This window comes from Ptychodera flava, chromosome 15 (genome assembly GCF_041260155.1).
Source record: "Ptychodera flava strain L36383 chromosome 15, AS_Pfla_20210202, whole genome shotgun sequence".
In the NCBI taxonomy this organism is placed as follows: Eukaryota; Metazoa; Hemichordata; class Enteropneusta; family Ptychoderidae; genus Ptychodera; species Ptychodera flava.
In genome coordinates this window covers 8960041-8985636 of record NC_091942.1, presented here as the reverse complement: position 1 = coordinate 8985636, position 25596 = coordinate 8960041, and the positions used below count along the sequence as shown (strand labels likewise).

Below are 25596 nucleotides of genomic sequence, written 5' to 3'. Positions count from 1 at the left end.
TATTAAATAACAATAAATACTTGCAATTCATTAGCCAGTACAGGGCTCAAAAATTCCTATCGCCTGACGCCCGTGGCTAGTGAATTTTGCGTTCGGGCAAGTAAAATCAATATGCTTCCCGTCCGACGGGCAAGTGCACCAGCGGTTGAATTAACTAAGCTCTGGACAATTCAAGCTTGAAAATGTATTTCATTAGGTCTGTATACGCCTACAATCATGTAAGTCCTTCAACTCTCGAAAGTTTTTTCTGAAAACCCTGAAAATCCGCCTGACATCGCAAAATAATCGTTCTTGCTGTTGTAAAACACAAAAAGTCGTAAAAATACAGTTTTGCGACATGTTCTCTCCGACGACACGGAGTGAACTCACTGTTTTGTATGTGTGCCGTAAAGTGGTACACTCTTGACAGCGGTTGCCATTCTCTTTGTGCAAGTGCAGCATGAGTCGTATGACAGTCTATCGGCTTCACGTGATAGTGTAATTGCACCCTGTGCTTGGTAAATGGATGTAAACTTATTCGAAGCCATGGATCTCGGCAATGCTTACTGTTCAACGTAAATCAACACCCAGAAGAAAAAGTACAAGTTTACATCGTAGTCGAAACGGGCTCAGTCGACCAAGGAGGCCACATATTGCAGCTACGTAGTGCGTGAGATGCAGACAGTTTCAAATTACGTGACCTTGGTTGTTAGGGATCGGCTCTCACTTACAGAAAACAAATCTGCACTGAAGAGTAACGAAAACGAAACTTGAATCTGCTCTCTTGACGAATACATTTATCAAAATAAAACTTTGAAAGACGGCTGTGCTCAGTGAGTAAACATGTAAACAGGTAAAAGGGTTGCAGATGTACATGTGCGTATGCATTGGAAGATAAACACTAGCAGAGCAGTTGTTTGTGATCTCAGCTTGATAATAAAGAGCAGCAGCCAGCTATGCACATTGTAAATCATACAATCTTATTACTCTTATGCAAAGATTTTAATTTGGATTAGGTTGTGGAAAAATTCCAAATTAAAGATGTTTTCTAGATGGCCAAATCTACAGAAAAAAACTAAAGTATTCTCACATTTTTTCTGCGACATTTTAGATTTGGTAATAGTCCTTCATTTTAACAAGAATGCAGTTAATGTTTGAATCTGTTTTTTCCCTCTTTGAATTCACTTCATATGGCCAAACTCTTGCTTTCTGTTACAAATTACTGGTACAGTTATTAGAAATATAGGGCAAGTAATTTTTTCTGTTGGGCAAGTAAAAATGAAATTCACGTGTCCCACGGTTGGTAAGTTTGAAATTTTTTTTTCGAGGCCTGCAGTATGGGTTGATTTTTTGTGACGTGTACTCACCATATTTTCAAGAATTTATAAATTAGAGTGAGTATGTGGCAATGACAAAATGTTGTATTATACCGATCACAAACTGCCACCAGTTTTCATAATTGCCACCTGATTTTATATCCGGTGGCAAACTTTTGCCACAAGAAATAAAAAAGTATTTCTATCCCTGACCAAATCTATAAGTGCCCCAGGATTTTGTCTGTGGGGACTAAAAAGTGAGAGGTGTATTCTTAGATCCAATGCTAAGAAAGGTAAAACAGTTACCTATTTCACAGCGGTCTCCAGTCCATCCCAGTGTACAGGAGCATACAAATCTCTGGTTGAGGTAGTCATTCATACAAGTTCCTCCATTTTGACATGGGTCTCCCACGCAGGAGTCCACAACTGTTGAAGAAAACAAATTCAAAGTTGAATAAACTATCATCATGATATTTGCACAGATTTATAAAAACCATCTGACCACTTAATATACAAATTGGGAAATCAATGTTCTGAACTTTTGAATCCAGGTTATTCTACCAATTAGGGAAATAATTACGGTACAGTGGTTGCTGTTACAATACTACAGAAAAGGCATGCAACACTGCACATGAAAGCTGGCATGTGGAGAGACAGCTAGAGAGTGAGCAAGTCAACTTTACTAGCATCTCACTATAGGGAAAAAGTGCGTGACTAGAGTGAGAAACTGACGCTTTCTCGCAATCGGTGAGAATCTGTTCTTATTCTCACCGCTGTTAGTGAGAAAATTTTGATCTCCACTGAAGATTGGTGAGAAATGAACTCCTTGGCGAGAATCAAGTGTGAGAACAAATTCTCACCGGTGAGAAAGGAAATTCTCACTAAGTACAGGGAGAATTGAAATTCACTGGCGAGAATCATCAAGACTCCCCGTTTGGAGTCTCGCCAATGAACGGCAAGTCTTGATGATTCTCGCCAGTGAATATCAATTCTCGCTGTACTTAGTGAGAATTTCCATTCTCACCGGTGAGAATTTGTTCTCACACTTGATTCTCGCCAAGGTGTGCATTTCTCACAATCTCTAGTGGAGATTAAAATTTTCTCACCGACAACGACGAGAATAAGAACAGATTCTCACTGATTGCGAGAAAGCGTCAGTTTCTCGCTCTAGTCACGCACTTTTTCCCTATAGTGTCTATTTCACAGTACAGTATATCAGAAGACGTTTGAAGCTGTAGGTATACAGAAACTATTGTTGTGAGAAAATTGCAGAGACTACTATGGTCAGAAGAGCTGATCACAATCAAAGTATTTGCCTGGGTTAGCTCAAAGTTGCAAAACATGTTTTCCATGCGGCAACAAAAGCACCTTCCAAAATCGTCCTCAGATATATTATGTAGTTTTTGGAAAATCAAAAATATGATTCCATTTCAGTGGTTTCTGAGAAATACAACCAGCTGTACAAAAGAATCCACTCATTTGCTTGAGTTTATTGGACAGGTGTACTCTTAGAAAGAAATGTCTTTCAAAATGTTTTTATGTTTGAGCAAAGCTTGTATTTTTACATTGCCAATGTGCATCTATGATGTTGTGTGGAAGGTTGGTACTATACACGACATGAATGCATCACATCTAAATAACAGGGTATTCAATGGTCAATTCATGGGAGTTTAACTAAAGACATGCAGCCCTGACATCAGCTACTACTCTGGTACAAGGCTAAAGGTGGCAACATGACTTTGGGCAAAACACACTACATCTACAAAGCTGTCCATGCCAACAAATGTCCAGGGCAAACACATGACAACGACACTGCCACAAACTGCATGCGACCAGGCAACAACTGGAGCACTACCTAATTGACAGCGTACTCCTGTCCTGTTAGGTGGACAGATACAGCGGTAACCAAGGTGTTCGTCTTGGCACGTGGCACCAAACAGGCAAGGCTGACTAACACACTCATTGATGTTGAGTTCTGTGTATGTAAGTTACAATGTAGTGAGTACAAGATAACTGATCCACTTTTGCATCAGATTTGAATATTGTGTCCTGGCGTTCTCTGAAATCCTTGCCAATTTCTCACCATCACTTTTTGGAGTCTGATGGAATATTGATGTCTGAAGAGACACTTTGAAAAGGGGAAACAACACTGTATACATTTCAATGACATGTTTAAAGACAGTTTATCCATGTGCTCAACTCTTTCAAGCCTAACATAGCCTATAAACCCCTATATATAGGGGTGATCATGCAAGAGAGGATTAAGTACCAGCCAACTTGAAGGTAATTGCAATTAATTCTTTGCTTTGTGTCCCCACACACCTTAGTTCTTAGAGTTCTCTCAGGAAGAAAAAAGGGATACTAATAATGAACATTTTACATAAAAATGCCTGCATATTTGCAGAATGTTACATTGTGGTGTAAATCATGGCAGTGATAAAGAAGTTTCTGTTTTGCGTTTTGAATTAGCACTCATATAAAATGGAAACAATCAAGAACATAAAAATTTTCCATGTGTTTGAACGGTGTACCCTATTTCCTTTCAAATTTTGAACGGCGGCAAAACAAAGAATTCAGTATTACTGGCCTTACATAATGCCTGTCTCAGTGTCTGTTTTGATAGACAGGTGATCTACATATACAATTCCAAGTATTTTAGACCTGTGTTTGAAATCATTTTTTATGAAAGAACTTTCTTGAAAACTTTCATGAGAAGCGAAAACTATTATCACTATATGGTCATATTTTCATAATATGCTCATTAGAAGGCAATGACAGCTATCATGGGATGGGGTCAAAGTTCACATACACCAAAGTATGGTGGGATACAGTCAAAGTTCAGATACACCAAAGCACTCACCAGTTTCGCAGTGTGTTCCAGTGTAACCAAGAGGACAATAACAGATGTACCCACTCAGCTGATCAGAACACGTTCCACCATTCAAACATGGGTTGCTGGCACATTCAACGACGTCTGTAGTAAGTGAAAAAAAAAACCAACTTAATTTTGGTATCTAAGAGCATATATGATGTTTGTTGTGACTTGTAACACCGAAATGAGGTTATTCTGCAGGTACAAGAATAAAAGTTGAAACACTGGCTCTCTAAAGAATGGATTTTGTTTACACTTGTTCACAATAATCATTTTGAAAGATATCAAGTAAGTTTACATCACAACTACCGTCCATTATTGAGGCATTAACTGACAGGATAGTATTCTCTGAATGTTTTGTTTTTTTAATATTTTATAGAGGGAAAATCAACTTACTGATTTCACAGTTGGTTCCTGTCCATCCTTCAACACACTGACATGTATAGCCATTGATTCCGTCGACGCAAGTACCACCGTACAGACAAGGATTGCTGGCACACTCATTGGTATCTGCAGATAATGCGGAACAATTGTGTTTATTAACATCAAATTCAGCAGGACACGAGTATTATTCAACTGTCATACTTGTATTTTTAAAGAGAAATACTGTAAAAGCTTCCCTTTTATGAACCCATTGTGATAATTTTCTTGGTTCTCAAGGGAGCAATGTTGCACTTAACGCAGCTATTTTGCTAAGAAACTTTTTTTTTATAAAAGATGCATTTAATTTTCATTTATTATTATCCAACGACTAAATATTGGTAGAATTCACCTTTCAGCAGGATGTGCAGTTGTAAGATGGGTATGAAAAGGTGTATATTTTTATAAAGTTCTGGAGATTACTCAAGTTTCTGGCTTCATTTTTTTCTGTTTTTTTAAAGATTTTCAAAAGAACAAAAACTGAACTTTGGCTCTGTCAAATTTTGTGAAATTTCACATTCCATTCTCTATGTACTTTACATATGCTTTACTGTGGTACAATGGCCCAAAGGTAAACACTTACAGGACTCTTAAAATAATGACTTTATACTCACTGGTTTGGCAGATGGTTCCTGTGAAACCTGGCACACAGGTGCATTCATAATATGTCTGGAAGTTTTCACAGCTGGCGCCGTTCAAACATGGACTTGGAGAACACAGGTCGATGGCTGAGAGAAAAAAGGGACATAATTTGAAGATTAGAGCAAAGAAACTAGCACAACACTGGTGCCAATCTTCAAGAAATTGAAAATATGAAAGGAAAGATATGAAGCACAAAAAGCATGTATTGTTTGAATACCAGTATGAGAGCACCAAACACGTTTTGAATCTTACAGTCATTACAAATGCATTAAAACACCACATTTTTAAAGATGAAGAAATAAACAACACACTGTGATGTACTGCAAAAACTTACGTGTTTCACATAATGGATCAGTCCATCCAGCTTGACAGGTACATTGAAAGTATGTCCTGAAGTTGTTACACACAGCGCCATTCTTGCACTGGTTGACGGGTGAACACAGGTCAATTTCTGAAAAATTATTTATCACGTATTAATATTTTATTGCCTTGCTCATTTCGAAACCCCCTTCCCTCTCCCAAATAACAATTGGTTTTGATCACTTTCTGCAAGATCACAAAAACAGGGTCCTGAATTATAAACCAGGCTTGCATTTTAAAAGCAAGAACTTTTCATGGCATTAACTTTTGTCATCATATACGCTACAAGCATTTGCTGATATTTGCAAAAAAAAAATCAATGTAATGGGTTAGACAAACAAATGCCACATTGTTACAGGATCACAACTAAAATGACCGGGATAACACTATCGTCTTTAGGGAGGATTGGTGTCATTGAGGGGGATGTGGAATGATCCACTTACCAGTCTCACAGTCCAATCCAGTGAACCCATCCACACACAGACAAGTGTAAGAGAACTGGAAGTTGAGGCAGGTGGCGCCGTTCTGGCATGGGTTGGAAGGCAAGCACAGATTGACAGCTGCAGATACAAAAAACATCTTTGGTTATCACAGGCATGTTATCAGTATCTTCATTTGTGCACAACGTCCACTGCCTTTGATGTCCATTGAGTCTGAAAAGAGTCTGGAACCTTCAGTTGAACGGTAACGCTAACCTTCCGGTCAGAATCGTCTTTTCAGACTTTAAAGCCTTCACTCAATAGAGTGCATAACTTGGTTTATGTTATCAAAGCCTGAATGGATGTATAAGGTGGAAGTTTCCAAAACAGATTGGCTTTGTCAAAAAAATGATGGCAGCATGTAATATGGTTAGCTATGATAACATTGTGAGTTGGCCATGATCATACATGAATATTAACAATATCTGATCAAACAGTCAGTGACAGCAAATCACATCCACTGAAATCTCAATTGAACCATGACTGCAAGTTATCATTTGTTTTAAAAAGACATATGTTGAATTTTTATACTATCAGCTGCAAAAATTTCAAGAATTCGCCACCATGTTAAGATCATGGAAACCGGAGTATTGCATACTAACTCTGCTGGCAAGCCATACTTACGGACATCACAGTTGATTCCAGTCCATCCAGTGGCACATTGGCACTGATAACTGTTCAGTTGGTCCACACAAGTGCCACCATTCTGGCATGGAGCGCTGGCACACTCATCAATATCTGGTCAAAAAATAAATGGTACAAAAATTGACAGTCAAACACCATACCAGAAGGGCTCTCTCCAGACTACACTGGAGAATTATCAACCAAATGTATCTGCCTCTTGGTGGCAGCAGACCATGGTAGAGGTCATGTTGATGTTGTAGGTACAGTGAAACCTATCACTTGAGGGCGCCCTTAATGATGGCAAAATGTTTATGGTAGAGCAATGTCTATAATATACTGGTAAAATTCAACTTTTACCTCCACTCTTCAAACAATTTGTCCTTAATAAAGAGGTGTCCACAAGGAAAGGTTTCACCGCATTATAGAACCACAGAATGATACCTTTTGGGTTTTACAGAGATGCGAATGTGTGCAACTAATGATGTTTGATCAATGAATGACAAATTCTGTCTCAAACTAGAATTTGTTGTTTGGAAGGAATAATGCTTTGGATCAAAAACAGACTGTTTGCAAATGGAACAGAAATTGATCATAGTTGTATAAATTGACAGTTCAATTGATTCTCCTATATTATTGACTGGTGTTGTCATGTACTCTCACAGTTGTGAGGATGTATTGTCAAGAACCAGGCAACATTGTTGGTCTAAAGGGCCAGTTGCAGTAACTTTTGATGGTTTTTCGTTTGTTTGATTTGCTTGTCAATTGCAAACTCTTGTTCTCCTATCAAACGCATGTTGAAATGTACAGTGTCCAGTTTCTTAACTCAGCCTGTACTACTGCATTGCTGTTGTTGACGAGTAGTGAATTCTGGTCTGGACCAGAATTGCAACAATATGTATGTAGATTTAACATGTATACATGTTGTATTGACAAGTAGGTATTTCAACATGGTTTGGGAAGTTGAATAAGAACTTGCAATTGACATATTAATCCTCTTTCTCCCAAGATGTATTTATTTCTATGGTTTGTCTATGGAGCCTGGTAGAAAGAGGGTTAAATAATAATATTGAAAAAAAAGATTATCAAAAAATTACTGCCACTGGCCCTTTAACAATCCAGTTGTGTTAATGTCATCATGAGGTACACAGATCCTTGATATCGGAAAAAAACATGCTAAGTTATGATATAGGGGATAGAAATAAACACAGTTGATGAAACAGGATGTCCATGAAACCACAAGTAAAAGATACCAATAAGGTAACGACAATTAAAATTGAAAATTGTGAACAACTATAAATATTGTCGGTCATTAGAAAATTAGAAATATATGTGGTGTAATGTAATGTTTCCTCTTGGATGAGGTGAAGTGTGACAGTCTCAGAAAATACACAAGTAAGATACATAGATTACATATTTGTTCACAACACTGTAAAAGAAATAAGAATGACTGTAATGTTTTAAATGTATTGTGTATTCACGGTCTATCATACAACTGATACTGATGAACAGGCAATGGATGGACACAGTGTTTGCACAATGATGCCCACTGCGATCAAGTTTTCTATTGTATGTCAAAATGTACATATAAATTTGCCACATGAATTATTGACAAGAAAGTATGGTTTGTAAAATTACAAACTAAGTTGATGACAAACTGTCCAGAATATGCATTTTTGGAATCAGTCTTTTACTTTCTGGAAGGTCAGTATGCTGACTCTATTGCAAGTCAAACAATATTGGTTGTATGATGAACACCAGGGTTTGTACCAAATGTATGTATAAACAGAAAGGATAAGTGCTGAAAGATAGACATGTTATAGAAAACAAAGTCAGCAACATTTACATGTTACAGTTGGTCACAGAATGCTAAATCAATAAAAAGAGACAGATAGAATTTTAAAATGTTATCATTATGAGTTATAGTACATTACGCAACAAATGTCAAAAAAAATCAGTAACAGTTATCATTATAAATAAATAGAGAACAAAGGTTAATAATATTGACAATGTTAACAATATATATCAACATATTTTGTAATTATATGTATTTGTAAAGTTAGACTAGAAATGAATTATCATATGTATGAGTGTATACACAAATTTCTTATCTACCAGACTTTAACACAAGTTATGACTATGTTGTTCCACAGGTTACAGTGTCAACTTTATGCTAATGAGTAAGATAAATGATATTAATATTAATATGTTATTGTTTACTTCTGATACTCTTTCATTGTTTTACCTATGGGTGTTTCACAGTTGGTCCCCGTCCAGTTCAGTGAACACAGGCAGATGTAGTCATTGCCTTGGTTCAGGCAGATTGCATCGTTCCGACAGGGGTTGCTTTCGCAAGCCCTCACAGCTGAGAAGCGCAAGCGGTGATTTGGAAAGGGAAAGAGAGAAAAAGCAAGCAACAGGGAGAAAAAAGTGAGCGCAGACACACAGCAAAGCAAATTCATAAACACAAATTTTACAAAGAAACTCTGAATACACAACTATTTCAAAAATCTAAAACAAATTGAGTGCAGACAAAGATACATGTACACGTACAACATACTGTGTAAGTCTACCATGTATATTGATTGATACTGACTGACACTGAGTGACACCGACATTGACATTGATTGTTTGCTATCAAATATGGCTGACAAGATTGAGACTTTTGACGTGGGACTCTCCAGGTACTTGGCATGCATGATGTGATCAGTATATAATATGCACAACATTTGTGAACCTATGTCTATGGCTTATCAGTATAAATCATGCTGCTTGTTGAAATACATTTTTTTGTGCAGTATCAGTATCAGTATCCTAGAAACATGAAACGTGTTTGCGATTCAAATGTTGCCTTTTGATGACACTATTCATGATTATAACATGAGATGAGATCCAGTCAGAGATCTTTTCATATCCACCGATCCAAGTCATTGGCAGCAGTTGGAGAAGTTGATATTTATCCCGCATATACCTGTTTCACAGTTGGTTCCAGTCCAGCCAGGGACACATGTACAGGTGTAATAAATTCTGTAGTTGTTGCAGGTACCACCATTCTGGCATGGGTCACTCTGGCACAAATCAATGGCTGTAAAGATAAAGAAGTTAAAAAAGGTTATAATACAAAGTAATTATCCAATCCACAGCGTAACCCTTTACCACAATGGTTTGGCCACAACTCAATGTTATCAATGGCGACTGTGGACCTGTTCACAGGTAATCGAGGGAGAACAGGTTCAGACGCAAGAGAATTTGACTGATGGAAAAAAGCATTTGAAAGACATGTTTGACGATATCTGAAAACAGCAAGTATAAAAATATAAATGGAGAATGGATGGTAAAAATCAATTCTGAAAAATTAACTATAGTATTGCACACATCAGATGCTAAATGTTCAAAATAAAGGTATTCCATATATAAAGTGTATAATGAGCACTAGCTGTGACACTGTGTAAATACCATATCATAATGACTCATTATCAATGATTATCATAACATAGTAATAGTATGTGCCTCGAAATTAGACTTAATAACTTCAGCCTCTGGAAACTTTCAACCATTCTTTTTCAAAAATTAAGAAAAAAATTGAGGGTAACCATGTAAATTTTTGGAACCATAGAACCATGCACCATGGAAACAAATGACCTCAGATTTGCCAATATTTAAATTTCAAAATGGCTGCTATCCCTGCTTTAACTCTGTGAGGAAAAATTAAATACTTGAATTCCACAAATATGGAAACTTTACTTTCTCTTAGAGCTTCAAAGTAAACCCACAACATGAAGGCAACACTAACATGTCTAAATTAGCCATAGCCAATTGCATGTGCACAGCTTGTGTGTCAAAATAAGAAACGACTGGACCATAGCGGCATATGTCACTTCCACATTACACTAGGTTACCTATTTCACAGTTGCTTCCAGTCCATCCTGATGTACACAAACACACATATCCATTCTGGATCGCAACACAGGTGGCGCCATTCTGACACGGATCACTGATACAGAAGTTAGTCAAAGGCGAGTTGACTGTAATCCAAGCCAACTAAATGTTTAACATTTTATTTTTGAATTCAAACACACCTTTTCAGCTGCTTGCGCTAGATCTAAACTTTATACTTTTAAGTGCATTTTGTGTGATTCAAATGCACACAGTGATCAACCCAGTGGTGACTTTACCAAAACATGAAAACCTCCACTACATTTAACATTTTTTGTTAACTCTACAGACTTCAGAATGTTGGCAAGTTTATCTAGAACACTCCATACACAATCTATTACTTAGATGAAGATGGATGCTGACTGACACTCCTTTGGCTTAGAGGAAACCAAATTTGTCTATGATGATACTACTTGTGGTTCCACACCCTTTAATACTGTGTATTGATCATGATACTAGAGTTGACATGCACAAGGTCCATACACTCAAATGACTTTAAAGTACTTTCTCAACAATGTCAAGGATCTTTTATGGTCTAAAATACCATTTATTAGATATTATTTTTACAATATCTTATTTTTATATATCATTTCACTGGTCATTTTTTACGATATCAAGACTGACTCTCTTGTAATTTTTGAAAACTGAGGGTGGATTACCAATTTTTCAGGACTTTTCATTTTCAAGAACTTTTCCAGGATTTTCCATGATTGTTTAAAATTCACGGACTTTCAAGCACTTTCATGGAGCATATGGACCCTGTGTGTACTGATCATAGAGTTGACATATTGGTGTCAATGAGGAAGACAACAGCTGAGAGTGGGCAAGGCTGGCCAGATATTTGCCTTTGAAAGAGAAAGCATGAATTTCATCAATGACTTAAGATGCTACCAGTGGCCATGCTGTCATGCCTATACAAGATTTGCATATCCAGAATAATGAATTCCGTGTGTGTGACATGAGCACAATCTCTGTGCATAATATATTTTATAGAGTTGAGTGACTATGATGCATGTCCTAGATTTAGAAATGACCCAATTTCAATGAAATCATTGCCAATGAGTTACATTGAAACTGACATTTCAGTAGCAACAAAGTTATTCTAGTACAAGGAATTAATTATGCCATCTCCATTTTGGAGCACCCGTATGTTCTAAGAAGAACTGAATGGGCTCTACGCTGGTTCACATTATCTCTACAATGGTGAATGTAATTCCTTAAAACTGCAATTAATTCAAATCATTTTCTCCACAACAGTGAACATGATGTCCATGGTAGTGCACATGATATCCACGGTAGTGTACATTATATGCATATGATGTCCATGCTAGTGTACATTATGTGCACATGATGTCCATGGTAGTGTACATTATGTGCACATGATGTCCATGGTAGTTCACATTATGTCCATGGTAGTGTACATTATGTGCACATGATGTCCATGATAGCTATAGTGCACAAGATGTCCGTGGTAGTACACATGATGTCAGTGCACATGATGTCTACACTGGTGCACATGATTATCAGTGCACTTAGAGTCTTTGATATCCTTGGTGATCTACATGATGACCACTATCTCCATGACATACTATAGTGCTCATCACCACGTGTGCACTGAATTTCAATTTACATGCAGAATCACATACCTGTTTCACAGCGGTCTCCAATCCACCCGGCTATACATATGCACTCATATCCGTTGGTCTGCTCAATACAATGGCCACCATTCTCACATGGGTCGCTGGAACACTCCAGAATGTCTGTGGTATGAATGGCAAACATTTTGCTGTTACTGGTAATGTACAACAACCTTATCTTAACTGTTACTCCTGACCTGTACAAATCTAGGATTTCTTTCTCAACCTTTGGGTTACTGAATATCAAAATCGTGAAATTCAGCGACTTAAAGAATGAAAAGTTTTCTGATAGGGATAACCAGCCCACTTTTCCGTAAGAAAACTAATGGAATGCAGACCAAATTAATAAAATTATACTTGACAGCAAACTGTGGCTAAAATGTAAACACATATCAAACAATCTATTAAGGCTTATTTATAAACAGAAATTTAAGAGCATACAAATTTCGATATCTACAGTTGTTTTGATTTTGTTCGTCGTTCATTTTTCAAAAAAGGGAAGAAAATGTGTTCATCATGTTCATGGGAAATGTTACATATGAATTTGCATACCTGATTCACAGTTATCTCCTGTCCAGCCTGGAGTACATATACACTGATATCCATTGTTCTGATCGATACACAGGCCACCGTTCAGACAAGGGCTGCTTTCACACTCCAATATATCTGAAAAGTGTCAGGCAGTTTTCAGTGTAAAGCCTATGATAAACCACAGCGTTGCAGCTGGGTGGGAAACGATGCTTGTGAGAGTTTCAAAAAGTTGTTCAAGGTAAATGTGTTTGTGGCTGACATTCAAAAAATTAATATGGGTACAGTACACGTTCAACCCAGCAAACTTTTCAACACCAGGTTACGAAACTCATACTGATTTCTGTTGGAACTTAAAGGGGCAGTTTGATTGCTTGCCAAGTAGCAGTACATCCAATTGTCCAAAATAAATTGGTAGAGAGAAGAGCAAACCATGGCTAGTTGCATGCAGTCATTGGCTGTTCAAACATTTTCTGACTAGGTGCCTCCATAGACCCTAGAGAGTTTTCTCTAGGGTCTATGGTGCCCCTACCACCAGGGGCTGTTAAACACTTGGAACAAGAAAGTGGCAGTACCACTTAGTTGTGTCCTTTTACTGGTCAGTGTCTGTCTACTGTCAACATAATAGGAAAGTCTTTATATGTAACAGATAACAATATTCTTTGCTACCAACTGAGACATATTTCTCTCAACTTCCCTACCTAATACAGCCACTGAACACAACATACCTATCTCTTTAAGATAGTATGCACCTCAAAAGTGAAAGATTTAATACATTTTTGCTCAAACTTTTGTCAATGAAACTTTCAATCGTTCTCCTATGAAATGGATAATAAAAATCAGGTGTCACCATGCAAAGTTTGGAACTACTAACATTTACTGACATTTGAAATTCAAAATCAATGCCATCTCTGTGTTAACTCTATAGGGAAAAATAAAACTTCTGATTTTCAAAAAAAACATGATGGTGAAAATTTTTCTTACCGCAAAAGCTGTAAAATGAGCCCCTACAAGTGGTAGACCAGAAATTGTTTGAAAAATTAAGTGGAGAAATATTTGTCTCCAAGGTGCATACTACCTTAATACATAGGAAAATGATAAAAATGTTACTTGCAACTTCCCTCTGGAGTTTTCATTCAAAAGCGATACCTTGGTGAAGAATGTGGTAAACTGAAGTAATATCTACCTGTTTCACAAAGAGTTCCAGTCCATCCTGGTGTACACACACACTGAAAGCCGTTGACTTGTTCATAGCATGTAGCTCCATTCAGGCAGGGTGTGCTTGCACATTCCTGGATTTCTGCAAATGAATGATGATATATTGTAAGAAATACACAACAGTCTTGACTGTAACTAGTCAAAGAACTTTGAAAGTCTCACAAAAAATACTGTTGAGAATTTATTAACCAAAGTGTGTCAGAAAAGCCATTTTAAAAGATATTTAAAAATGCCTCCTCCATCAGCACTGCAGTTAAATGCTTTTTTCAATTTGCAATTTGACATCAGTCATTACAATTGTAAATAATAGCACAGTTGATGATCTCTCTCATCGGAAAAATTCCAAGAAATATATATCGAAATCCAATATAACAAAATTACTGCATAGACTTCCTACCTCTTTCACAGAAGACTCCGGCCCATCCTGGCGCACACTGACAGAAATAGCCATTTATCTGGTCCAAGCAGGTTGCACCATTCTGACAGGGGTTACTGACACACTCATCTACGTCTGGAAGGAACAAAAAAATATCGTCAGACATCGGAATGCTTGCCTCCTTGCACACAAATTTTCACACGCGATAGCTCTGTCTGTCTGTCTGTCTGTCTCTTATTTGATTATAAATACAGTAATTCTTTTCATGCATTCGTCTATTCTGTATGGTGTTTCTAGAAGTCGTGTAAAGCTGACCATACCTGTTTCACAACGCAATCCTGTCCATCCCTGCTTGCATACGCATCGATAGCTATTGCTCTGTTCAATGCAAACGCCGTCGTTGAGGCACGGGTCGCTGGCACATTCAAGAACATCTGATGAAAACAAAATAGAGATGTCAATCTCAGGATTCTTCATTTACAAATGACACCATAAAGAAGAGTCCATGTATAGTTGCCTGAAGTCTCGTTAAGGTAGTATGTACCTCAAAAGTGAAAGATTTAAACTTTTGCTAAAACCTTTCTAAATGAAACTTTCAACCATACTCTCACCAAATCAAGATTGAAAATCAGGGGTCGCCATGCAAAATTTGGTTCTAGAGAAACAAATTACCTAACATTTAGCAATATTTGAACCATCCCAGTGCTAACTGTATGGGAAAAAAAGAAATTTTCGATTTTGAAAAACTACGATAGTGAAAATTCTTCTTACACCAAGAGCTTTAACATGAGCACTCACGGGTGGTTGATCAGAAAAGGACTAAACAAATTTGAGAGCCTGAATATCTGCCTCCGAGGTGCATTCTACCTTAACCTTTTGTGAGTTTACATGATATTTGATTCAGGGGGTTTTCAGAGAAAACAGACCCTTGAATATTGTATAGTTGCTCATTATCAATAAAACATGATTTCATACTTTATTCAAGATTGATACACACAGACTCAATATACTTCTGCTTACTTTAGACATACAAACATCTAGCAGGTAAACAGTATCTGTATCATCCAGTTTTTCCAAAATGAATCATTCCTATTACGAGTGCACAGAAACATCTCCCGCTTGAAGCACAACAAAATAACATTAGTTTATGCAAAGCATATTTTTTATGCAAATCAAATGACTTATCATGAATATTCATACCAGATATGAATATTCATGAATATATTACGCATTGTTCAGATCTACATAATGTAAGCACAGTACCTGTCTCACAGTGTACTCCTGTCCAGGCTGGCAGACACTGACATTGGTAGCCATTCACTTGTTCAAGGCAAGTGCCTCCATTCTGACAAGGCAAACTTAAACATTCGTTGATTTCTGGAAGATAAGTTAATCTCCATTAAACTTCAGTTTTTAATCAGTATTTGAAATCACTATGATCATCAATGTTATGAAAATAATGATGAAAGTTATAACCTGTACAGCTACAGAGTGACAAGATCTCCAATCTACAAATGACCAAAAGATTACTGTTAAATTACTAAGATGCCATTTATTATAAATAATATGTATTTGCAAAGCTATAGGCAGTTGAGTTTAGATCATACAATATGAATCTTCAGGAATAGACCAAATAGTCTTAAAGCTCTACAAAAAGGTGATTACAATTGAATTACCTATAGCACATTAAGGTGCACTGTATAATCAAACACTATACACTTATTTAACTCAAATGATGGTGTCAGTAAGTTTGTGCTGAAATACTGTATGACTTAGATTTTTTATATTTGCCAAAGAAAATAGGATATTTTGAAGTTACATACCTATTTCACAATTGTCTCCTGTCCAGCCTGCTGTGCAGACACACTGGTAACCATTGGTCCGGTCAAAGCAAGTGCCACCATTCTGGCAGGGGGCGCTACCACATTCAAGCACATCTGACAGAGAAAGCATTCAATTCAAATGAAATGATTAGTCAACGGACCTTCCTGAAAAAATAATCTCAAGACACTAAAAAAAACATGGTACTAATTCTGAAGCAGCAAATTCTACAAGAAAAAGGTCTGACATATACTACACTATGATTTAAGTGCACCTATATGCAAATAACCAGGGATGGACTCTTGATCCCTGTCCAGTTTGACAGACAGTCACAGTTGGGGCTGACATCAAGCGTGTTTGCAAGGTTATATGTGATTGGTCAGTTGTAAGTATTTGTATTATTCAATTATAATGGTAAAATTCTGCCAATCAATTGGATAACAGCTTCAAAATCACAGCAAGACGGCCAAACAGTTGTAGCTGCTGACACTCTCTCATAAAGTTGGACCTGTATACAGGGAACTGGGGGTGAAAGGGTTAAATGGCAAAAGGAAAATTTGATATCCAATGCTCACCTGTTTCACAGTGTGTTCCAGTCCATCCCGGCGTACATAGGCAGGTGTATCCATTTGTCTGTTCAATACAGGTGGCTCCATTCTGACAGGGGAGGCTGGCACATTCAAAAATATCTAGCAAGCAAAAAGTTTGAGTGAAGAGGAAGATCAATTTTGATTGATCTGCATCATGAAATTCTAAAAACTCACGAGATCGGGCATAATCAATAGGCCCCAAGGGTCTGTAATGTAGAGTACTTCTTAGATGTTTTCTTGTTTGCCATGATGTAAATGTATGCAAAATTTCATCAATGTGTGTGAATATTGACTGTTTTATAAATGCAGAAAGGGTGGCATTTCCTAGAGATTACAAGTACAGGAGACTGTAACTCTCAACAAGTATTGACCTTGATCTGATCACAGATCCATCGTTACCAATCGGCATGATTGGACTCTGATGCAGGGAATCAAGGCAAAGACTCAACAGACCACTTTTCTCCTCCTGGCAAAGTATGCAAATCTCTTTGATAAAGTATACAGCAATGACAGTCAGATTGACATGCTGCAAGTTACTTAATTACACAAAAAACAAGAGCTGACAGATTGGGACCACACAACTCAAACAATACAACAAAATTTAACTGACAGCAGAACCATGACTTTGCCCTTTATGAGAGTCCAGAAATTATTACATTCTAAACTTACACTGGTTAGTAACTGTTATTTTAACATCAACATTTTACGCTTATTTGTTACACATAATGACGAAAGATAATTATGATTTTACCCTTATAGTTGACATTTATGAAGTTCATCAATGTTTGACATTTCAGTCAGAACATTTTTTAATCAGGGACAGTGCTGAAAGATGGCTAGTCACGGTAGTTACTGTTTATGCTTTTACAATACAATCATTTTTTCGACATTTAAGTCCTTTTCTTCTTATGCTTTGAAATAAATAGACATTACATGTACAACCAATATTAAATAGTTTAATAGAAGTTCGGCTTAATTATTGGTTAAATTATTATTATAAATAAATTATTATCAATATTTGACATGTGTAATTATGGTAAATATGCATTATTTGTACTTATTATTTTCTATTTATTACACTATGAACAAATATGCACCACTAAAATATTGATACAAAAATGTCATTACCTCAGTTAGATGGCATTTTCATTATTGTGTTAATTTTTGAAATACTGGTTTATTTACTGAGGTACATGTATACCTGTTTCGCATCGTGTTCCAGTCCAGCCTGGAGCACACTCACAAACGTATCCATTCTGCCCTTCAAAGCATGATCCACCGTTCAAACACGGGTTACTGTCACATTCCAAAACATCTAGCAAGAAAAGCCTTCGTGTTCACATCATTGGGATTTGAGTTTACACTATGCTACTCATCATAAGTGTTCATTTAATTTCTTTTAATGATTTAAATAGCGTCAGAACATCAGGATTTCGTTTTTGTACGTTTTTGAAGTGGTACAAATGAAACCATGAGAATATATCTGTGCTTTGAAATTGTTAAACATTATTTTCAAATCACAGATACAGTGATTTCAGATTTTCAGTTTATGGTTCAATGCCTTCATGTGGCACAAGATTCTCTGACTATGGTAACAAATCAATGAAATTTTTCTGACATACAGATTTCAAATCCGGATGACAATCCTGATAAGTTATGAAGTACAGTATTAATGAGTTTAATGCTATTCAGTCAAAGGTTCAAAAAGCCAGCAAGTTTGTGACTTGTTTATATTTTGTTCTCCAGCATTTCAAATTTTAGCATGCCTTTCATAGTTCCACGTTCCATCGGCAGTGTAACTGTGCAAGGATGATGAACGTAAGAAAAGTAATTTTAGCACACTGACAACCAAAGTCTTGGTGTGAAAGTTGTGGACATCAAGTGAATTCTATCCTGGCCATGATCCTGTGACTGACATTACTTTGGACACCAAATCTACACTTTAACCCTTTCATCACCATGGTTTGGCCCAAAGCCATTGTCACCAATGGTGATTGTGGACCTCATTATAGGAAATGGTGAACAAATTAAATCAAGGTACCTTGAAAACCATGATTTCCCAGGCACTTTTACCCTTTCACCCCCGGTTCCATGTTGTTTCCTTTGGCAAAGTTGGACCTTAACATTGCAAATGGGGTGAAGGGTGGTGAAGTGTTGAGATTAGGTCAGAAAAAGGTTACTTATTTATTTTTTAAATGTTATATTCATTTATTATTCATATTTAATAACAATACTGAGAGTGATCAGAATCATTATAAATTATAGTCTTATTTGAACAATTTCTACAGCAAAGAAATGTTAATTATGCTGCTATTTATTTACTAATATTTTCCATTCAAAGTTTTACCAATATGTATATATTTAAATTGTTAGCTTTATATTGGTAAGAGCTTTCAAGATTAGTATTATATCAATACTTTCTCTACAATTATTAGCTATTCAATGTTAAAACTTTTTAATATGTGTTTAGGAGTCTAGTAAAGAATGTGAACAGATCACAAAATTTACATTAGATTAAATTTTACATTTCTTTATCACAGATTTTGATTGACTTTACATGTAATTAGGTGGCTACCTTGCTCACAGTGAACCCCAACCCAGCCAGGTAAACACTGGCAAAAATATGCATTCTGCTGATCATGACATGTGCCACCATTCTGACACGGGTTGCTGGCACACTCAAGGATGTCTGTCAAAGAGAAAATGGATCACTCATGCATCTGGTTTGTGTGAATTTGGAAAAATTATATTAAAAGGAGAATATTCCTCGTTTTCTGCTTATTTGCAACATAAAAAAATGAAGTACTGTTCAGGCAATTACCAACATCCACGCCACTCATTGGTACAAATTGTGTATGAGATCATGCACAGGCACTGACATAAAGGAGGAAATTGTTTGTATAGACTATCATAGGTGCATTTACGTACACATAGCTTGGAGTTTGGATGGTTGCAACAAAATAAAATTCATAGCTTCGTTGTTGACAAACTTTTGCCTTGGTTACAAGGCACTATCAGTCAGGCTGAAGAGAAGAAAACGTGTGTGCCAGAGTGTGTGTGTGCCAGTGTGTATGTTGCAAGACTCTAGTAGGTAAACTGCCATTCTGTGTGTTACGTCTTCAACAGCCAGGCGAAGATCTGTTGCCAACTGGTTTCACAAAGAAACTGACCAATCAAACATAATGTTACATTTTTGCAGAAGTAATCTAGTTGGTATATTTCAGTGTAAAATGAATCACATTACAGATGTTCTGCACTATTTCATGTACGATGATTTTCTTCATAAAAACAAAACAGCATTTCCTCATACCTATGTCACAATGGGTTCCTGTCCAGCCTGGTGAACATGCACACACATAACCATTCACTTGATCAACACAGGTCCCACCGTTCTTACATGGGTCGCTGACACACTCATCAATATCTGTTGACACAAATAGACAAAAACGGTCAAAAAGAGAAAGATTTGAAATACTGATCCAAGTACACTGCAATGGCAAACAACAGTTTGTTAATATCAAAAGGCCAACACGAAGGTTAGAACAATCAGCATCTATATTTTCATCTGGACGACAAAGATACTGATTGTTTGTTTTTACCCACACGTCACTTGTTGCAGAGAAAAAACACACATCAAACCATGCAAAATGAATGCAATTTTCACATATTCAAGGTACTGCATCACATCAGCCAAAGCACAATATTATGTTGTTGCAGACTTTACTTGATTTGTACATGGCTCAAATGACACAGCATACCTACCGTTCTCCATTTCTGAAAAAAGAACTAAAAATTTCTAACACCAGATGCATCCTAAGCAGAGTTCTTTGGCATCAAAATGCAGTTAATATATAAGATATCGCAAACCAAGTATTCATTGTAACAAACAAAATCTCCTACAGTAATTGTGAGTTAAAAATTTCACTTTGAGTACACCATCATATTCCTGCTACATAACATCTTCAATAGATTCAGCAACAACCATGCAGTTACATGAATAGTTTGCAAAAATCTGGATGCTGTAAGTATCTATACAATAGGAAAGTGAGAGTCAAGATTCCAATGACTAGGCCAAATAAGAAAGTAGTATTGTGTGTTTCCAGTAATCTGACCAACTCTAGAAAAACTCACCTACCCTAAACATTTTTTTTCGCATTTCAAATTATTTCAAGTAAATTTTGTAAATATAATTGTATTTTATGGGTCTCAGCCAACAAAAAAGAAAATATAAAATTTCCCCTGACCTACTAACACTAACTTTCTGATTCACATTTTTAGAAACAAACAATACTTTTTATTTGGCCTTATTGACAGGATATTCACACAGTGTTTTTGCAAACCACACTCAAGCTTCAGCAACACTATGAGAAATGATACCTTTTTGAAAATCAGCGTGCGTGATGTGCAACAAAAACAATTCTCAGAAAGATAAAAGGTCTCAGTAGGACACTCAACCACTGCAACATCATAACTCCAAGACTGGCAATGTCTAGTTCTGCAGATGATGTTTATACCTATTTCACAGTTAGGTCCCTCCAGACCAAGCCCACAGAAGCAAAGATAGCGACCTAGCAGATCTGAGCATATGCCCCCATTCTGGCATGGATTGCTTGCGCACTCATTCACCTCTGAGCCAGCATGGGAGGTATAAAAACACCAGGCATTAGGCAATAAGTCAAAAGATTTCACTGGAATGGATAGTGAAAAATCGGTGTATCTACAACTGCAAAACACACCACGCAAAAATCTGTCTGTCACAGCACATACGGTATATATATTACCGTAAAAGGAAACACAAGAACAACCGGAAAAGAAAAACTTCAAACTGCAGCACATTGAAACCAAAATACGAATAGAAAATGAAAAGAAAATGCACAGACTACTTCCAAAACAAGTGGTAAATTCACATCTATGCAGAGGTTGATCTCGGTCTACCTATTTCACAATTTTTGCCAGTCCAGCCCTCAGAGCAGTAACACAAGTACTCATTCAATGCTGGTTCCGCACAGAAACCACGACTCTGGCATGGGTTACTTAGACATTCATTTATGTCTGTTTGCATGCAGAGAAAGACAATTTATATTAGATAGTGAGGTGGATAGGATATCATACATATGCTTAATATTTAAGAAGTAAGTAAATACAACCATTTTCAGCAGTAGAGCGCGAAGCCACTGCAGTGAACTGCCATAACACTGCTTACATTAATTATTTTCAGCTGTAGCCGTGGCCACTTTGGCGTTGAACAAGGCTACTTGATACTGACAAAAAGTCTGCTTGTACAAAGGCAAAACTAGCTCTGTCTGAGGCTCGGGTTGTAAATGGGAGTTTACGATTGGCACCCTGTGTTCAAGATTAAGATACAATGTAACATTACCATGCACTGGTCCATGTACAAATCTTTTTTATTTCAACTTCCCCAGACAAACTGTCTGCATGGGACATACAATGTTGTCGACTTTGCCAGCTGGCTACAGCTGAAACTAATTAGTGTGAGCAGTTTTATTGCAGTTCACTGCAGTGGCTTCGCGCTCTAATTCTGAAAAGGGTTGTAAATGTACATTGTACACAGATCCTCAATATTTTGAAAGTTACAATGTATTAAAAGACATATACATTGTGTTCAAAGGTATGAACAATGTAACTAAATATATATACTATGTTTTCTGTGAGGTTGTAAGCAATGCATTCAAACACAGGAACACTGTATCGTAAAAGATATTATGTATCTAGAGAAATACAAATATTAGTCAAAAGTTGAATACACTTTATTTGAAATGTATCATTGTACACTGGTAATTACTGTCCCAAAGGAGATAGGCTAAAAGCATGCTAGCAATTCAGTCAATGATAATATTAAAATACCGGTATTACAGCACAGGGTTAGTATTAGAATTGACAAGGGCGAAAATTACCTGTCTGACACAAAACGCCTGTCCAGCCAGGTTGACAAATGCAGCGATATCCATTGACCTGTTCCTCGCAAAAGGCATCGTTTTGACAGGGATTGCTAGCGCATTCAGAGATTTCTGGGCAAAATAAACAGCTTAATTACACTTCAGAGCTTCCACACCATTCTTTAGTTATTATTATTGATAGTACATGTATATCATTTATTTTGACTTACTCTTGATTTGCTAGTCTTAAATTACAGATTTACATGGTTAACTGTCAAAGACGTTCTTCTATCCCCACATTTGTGCATTAAGCATGATGCACTTCATTCATGCAAAACCATAATTTTTTGATTAGTAGTACTCCAAAACCACACATATTAACTTGTCAATAAATAAAATCGAGTATTGTTTTGTTTCAAATAATTACTTGACTGTTAGACTGATCACACATTAAAAGAAGATTACTTCATGCAGTATGTTAATACATAAACATAGTACTCAACTACTTTACCAAATCACCATTGACAACCAAAAGTGCACCCTTCACATTTTACTTGCAAAAGCTCCACACCAATTTTCTGTCAATGCACTTATGTTTACCTATTTCACAGTGAGTGCCGATCCAACCAGGGGCACAATTGCAGAGGTAGAAATCTAACTGGTCAACACAGGTGGCCCCATTCAAACAGGGGTTGCTTACACACTCATTAATATCTGTGAAGTGAAATGTTTCAAAATCACGCATTAGGCATCTTATACTGAACTATCTCAAGTACCGGTTTTAAAGGGACACTGTGCATGCGCCTCTATGCCTTGCAAGTCTAAAATCTTTAACAACTGTACAATGTCATATAAGTAATTCTACACCATCACCAATAAACAACTGATCCTATGTTCACCCTGTTCGTGTTGTCTTAATGCACCTTGTTTTCACTACGACCAAATATATGGTTCAATTACTGATAGATCACGTTATGCTTCAGTATGTAACAAAACTTGGTAAATTATCCCTAATGTTATCTTCATTGGCTCAATGTGTTTACTGTTTGCTTATTATAATCAGAATCCTGATATCAAACCGAATTTCACTGTACATTCCATGTCACCAAAGAAGTTAATATTCTGTTCTCTACCTAAATTACATTTGCCACATGATCCATTACGAAAACCCTGAACACTATACCATCACCAATGTAAGAATACACCTTATCTGTACCCATGATAAGCCCCTTCCACAGATATATGAAACACTGTTTTCAGTCAGAACAAGGTTTGGTTAGTCATTCATTTACCTATGTCACAGTTTGTTCCTGTCCAACCAGATGCACAGGTGCACCTATAGGCGTTTATCTGATCAACACAGGTGCCGCCATTTTGGCAGGGAGAGCTGGCACACTCATCAATATCTGACAGGTTATCGCAAAAAGAAGAAGAATATTCATCATTTTGATCAGGTTAAAAAATACATAATGTTAAATTTCTTCTATTGTATAGGTTTTCTGACCAGGCAATTTATCGGCATGTTTGGTGAAATTCTCAAACATGAGAGAATGTGAATAGTCAATATTTTTCATAACAGTTTGAAATAAAGTCTGTGCCGCCATTGTTCAAGCAGTAGAGGTAAAAAATGTCAAACTTCAACAAGATACCATGGTAGTCAAGTGATATTGACATACAACCATCATAATGTCAACCTCTTTGTTTTAGGTTGCAAGTTTTAATCAATAAAAAGATATCCGAATTTCCTTGCTTACAATTCAGTCGATTGCCCAATTTTGAAATCATGTTATGGCTACAACACATTCACCTTGGTTGCCTCTAAAAGCAGGGCAGGTTGATGAAAGTTGTTAAAATGCGATAGATTTACCTATTTGACAATTATTTCCAGTCCAGCCAGCCCTACATATACAGGTGTACCCATTGGTACCTTCGACACAAGTGCCTCCATTCTGACACGGACTGCTTGCACATTCTTGAATATCTATATTTTTTAATGATTAATCAAACAACATTTTTAAAAAAAAAATGACTTGTGAAGATATGTTTGACTTGAACTTATTTTCACATCGGGCACTGTTTGAGCAAATCTGTTGAAAGTAAATTGTCAGTAATAAGCAAGGACTTCAGTAAAATATCGATAGATTTAATCAAGAAATTTTGAAATGTATAATTTCTCATTAGCATACTTTAACACCCCTATTAGCCTTTACTTGAGTGCATGCATGTCCTTGAACAGGACACAGATGGCCATAAATTGTATGATAATTAAATAAAGTTTCTGTGGATGATATGTTCTCACAGCAAAGTTATCCATCTCTGAAAAGGTAAGTCTGTCGGAAACTACTTTCGTCGTTCCTTTTTCATTTAAGAATGCCTCTCCCTCTCAAAATAAGTCTTTTGTGATACGATAAGTCCACGCTTCAATTACCTGTTTGGCAGAGTGTTCCCACCCAACCAGGTGCACATGTACAGGTGAAGTAGGCATTGAAGTTGTTACACGTGGCTCCGTTCAGGCACGGGGCTGACACACACTGATCAATAGCTGAAATGCAATGCGTTATAGCACCACACAGGGAGGAAAACACACACACGCAGGCGTGCAACAAGAGAGAGAAAAATACATCATTAATCGGCTTGGCAGAAGGGAACAGATATGCAGTTTGCTGTAATCAAAGTACGCTGTGCTCTAAAGCGAAAGAGCATGAAGAATTGTTTTTCAGAGCTGTGAATGTTTTCTGAAAGCTTTAAGAACGAAGGTCGATCATCTGTAAAATGAAAGTTAAGGTCATATAATTCAAGCGGGTCGATTGTGATATCTTGCAATGCTTTATATGAACACTGCAAGCACAGAGATATTTACAACATGTATGATGATGGTGAAATGTACTGTATGTCCTACACGTA

General features: G+C 36.8%; 1 protein-coding gene across 1 annotated transcript in view; it reads right to left on the bottom strand.

Moving 5' to 3' along the window:
* LOC139152239 (protein eyes shut homolog) overlaps positions 1 to 25596 on the bottom strand; it is a 116625-nt gene that overhangs the window by 31547 nt on the left and 59482 nt on the right. Inside the window, exons 47-73 of the mRNA XM_070725381.1 lie at positions 25121 to 25234; positions 24560 to 24673; positions 23985 to 24098; positions 23293 to 23406; positions 22711 to 22824; positions 21731 to 21847; positions 21310 to 21423; positions 20106 to 20219; positions 19371 to 19484; positions 17997 to 18110; positions 16781 to 16894; positions 16208 to 16321; positions 15648 to 15761; positions 14705 to 14818; positions 14406 to 14519; positions 13977 to 14090; positions 12815 to 12928; positions 12272 to 12385; positions 9661 to 9774; positions 8935 to 9054; positions 6693 to 6806; positions 6033 to 6149; positions 5564 to 5680; positions 5202 to 5315; positions 4564 to 4677; positions 4156 to 4269; positions 1602 to 1721 (exon numbers count right to left, since the gene is read on the bottom strand). Coding sequence (XP_070581482.1) covers positions 1602 to 1721; positions 4156 to 4269; positions 4564 to 4677; positions 5202 to 5315; positions 5564 to 5680; positions 6033 to 6149; positions 6693 to 6806; positions 8935 to 9054; positions 9661 to 9774; positions 12272 to 12385; positions 12815 to 12928; positions 13977 to 14090; positions 14406 to 14519; positions 14705 to 14818; positions 15648 to 15761; positions 16208 to 16321; positions 16781 to 16894; positions 17997 to 18110; positions 19371 to 19484; positions 20106 to 20219; positions 21310 to 21423; positions 21731 to 21847; positions 22711 to 22824; positions 23293 to 23406; positions 23985 to 24098; positions 24560 to 24673; positions 25121 to 25234 — 3099 coding nt within the window. The remainder of the gene's footprint in view (positions 1 to 1601; positions 1722 to 4155; positions 4270 to 4563; positions 4678 to 5201; positions 5316 to 5563; positions 5681 to 6032; positions 6150 to 6692; positions 6807 to 8934; positions 9055 to 9660; positions 9775 to 12271; positions 12386 to 12814; positions 12929 to 13976; positions 14091 to 14405; positions 14520 to 14704; positions 14819 to 15647; positions 15762 to 16207; positions 16322 to 16780; positions 16895 to 17996; positions 18111 to 19370; positions 19485 to 20105; positions 20220 to 21309; positions 21424 to 21730; positions 21848 to 22710; positions 22825 to 23292; positions 23407 to 23984; positions 24099 to 24559; positions 24674 to 25120; positions 25235 to 25596) is intronic.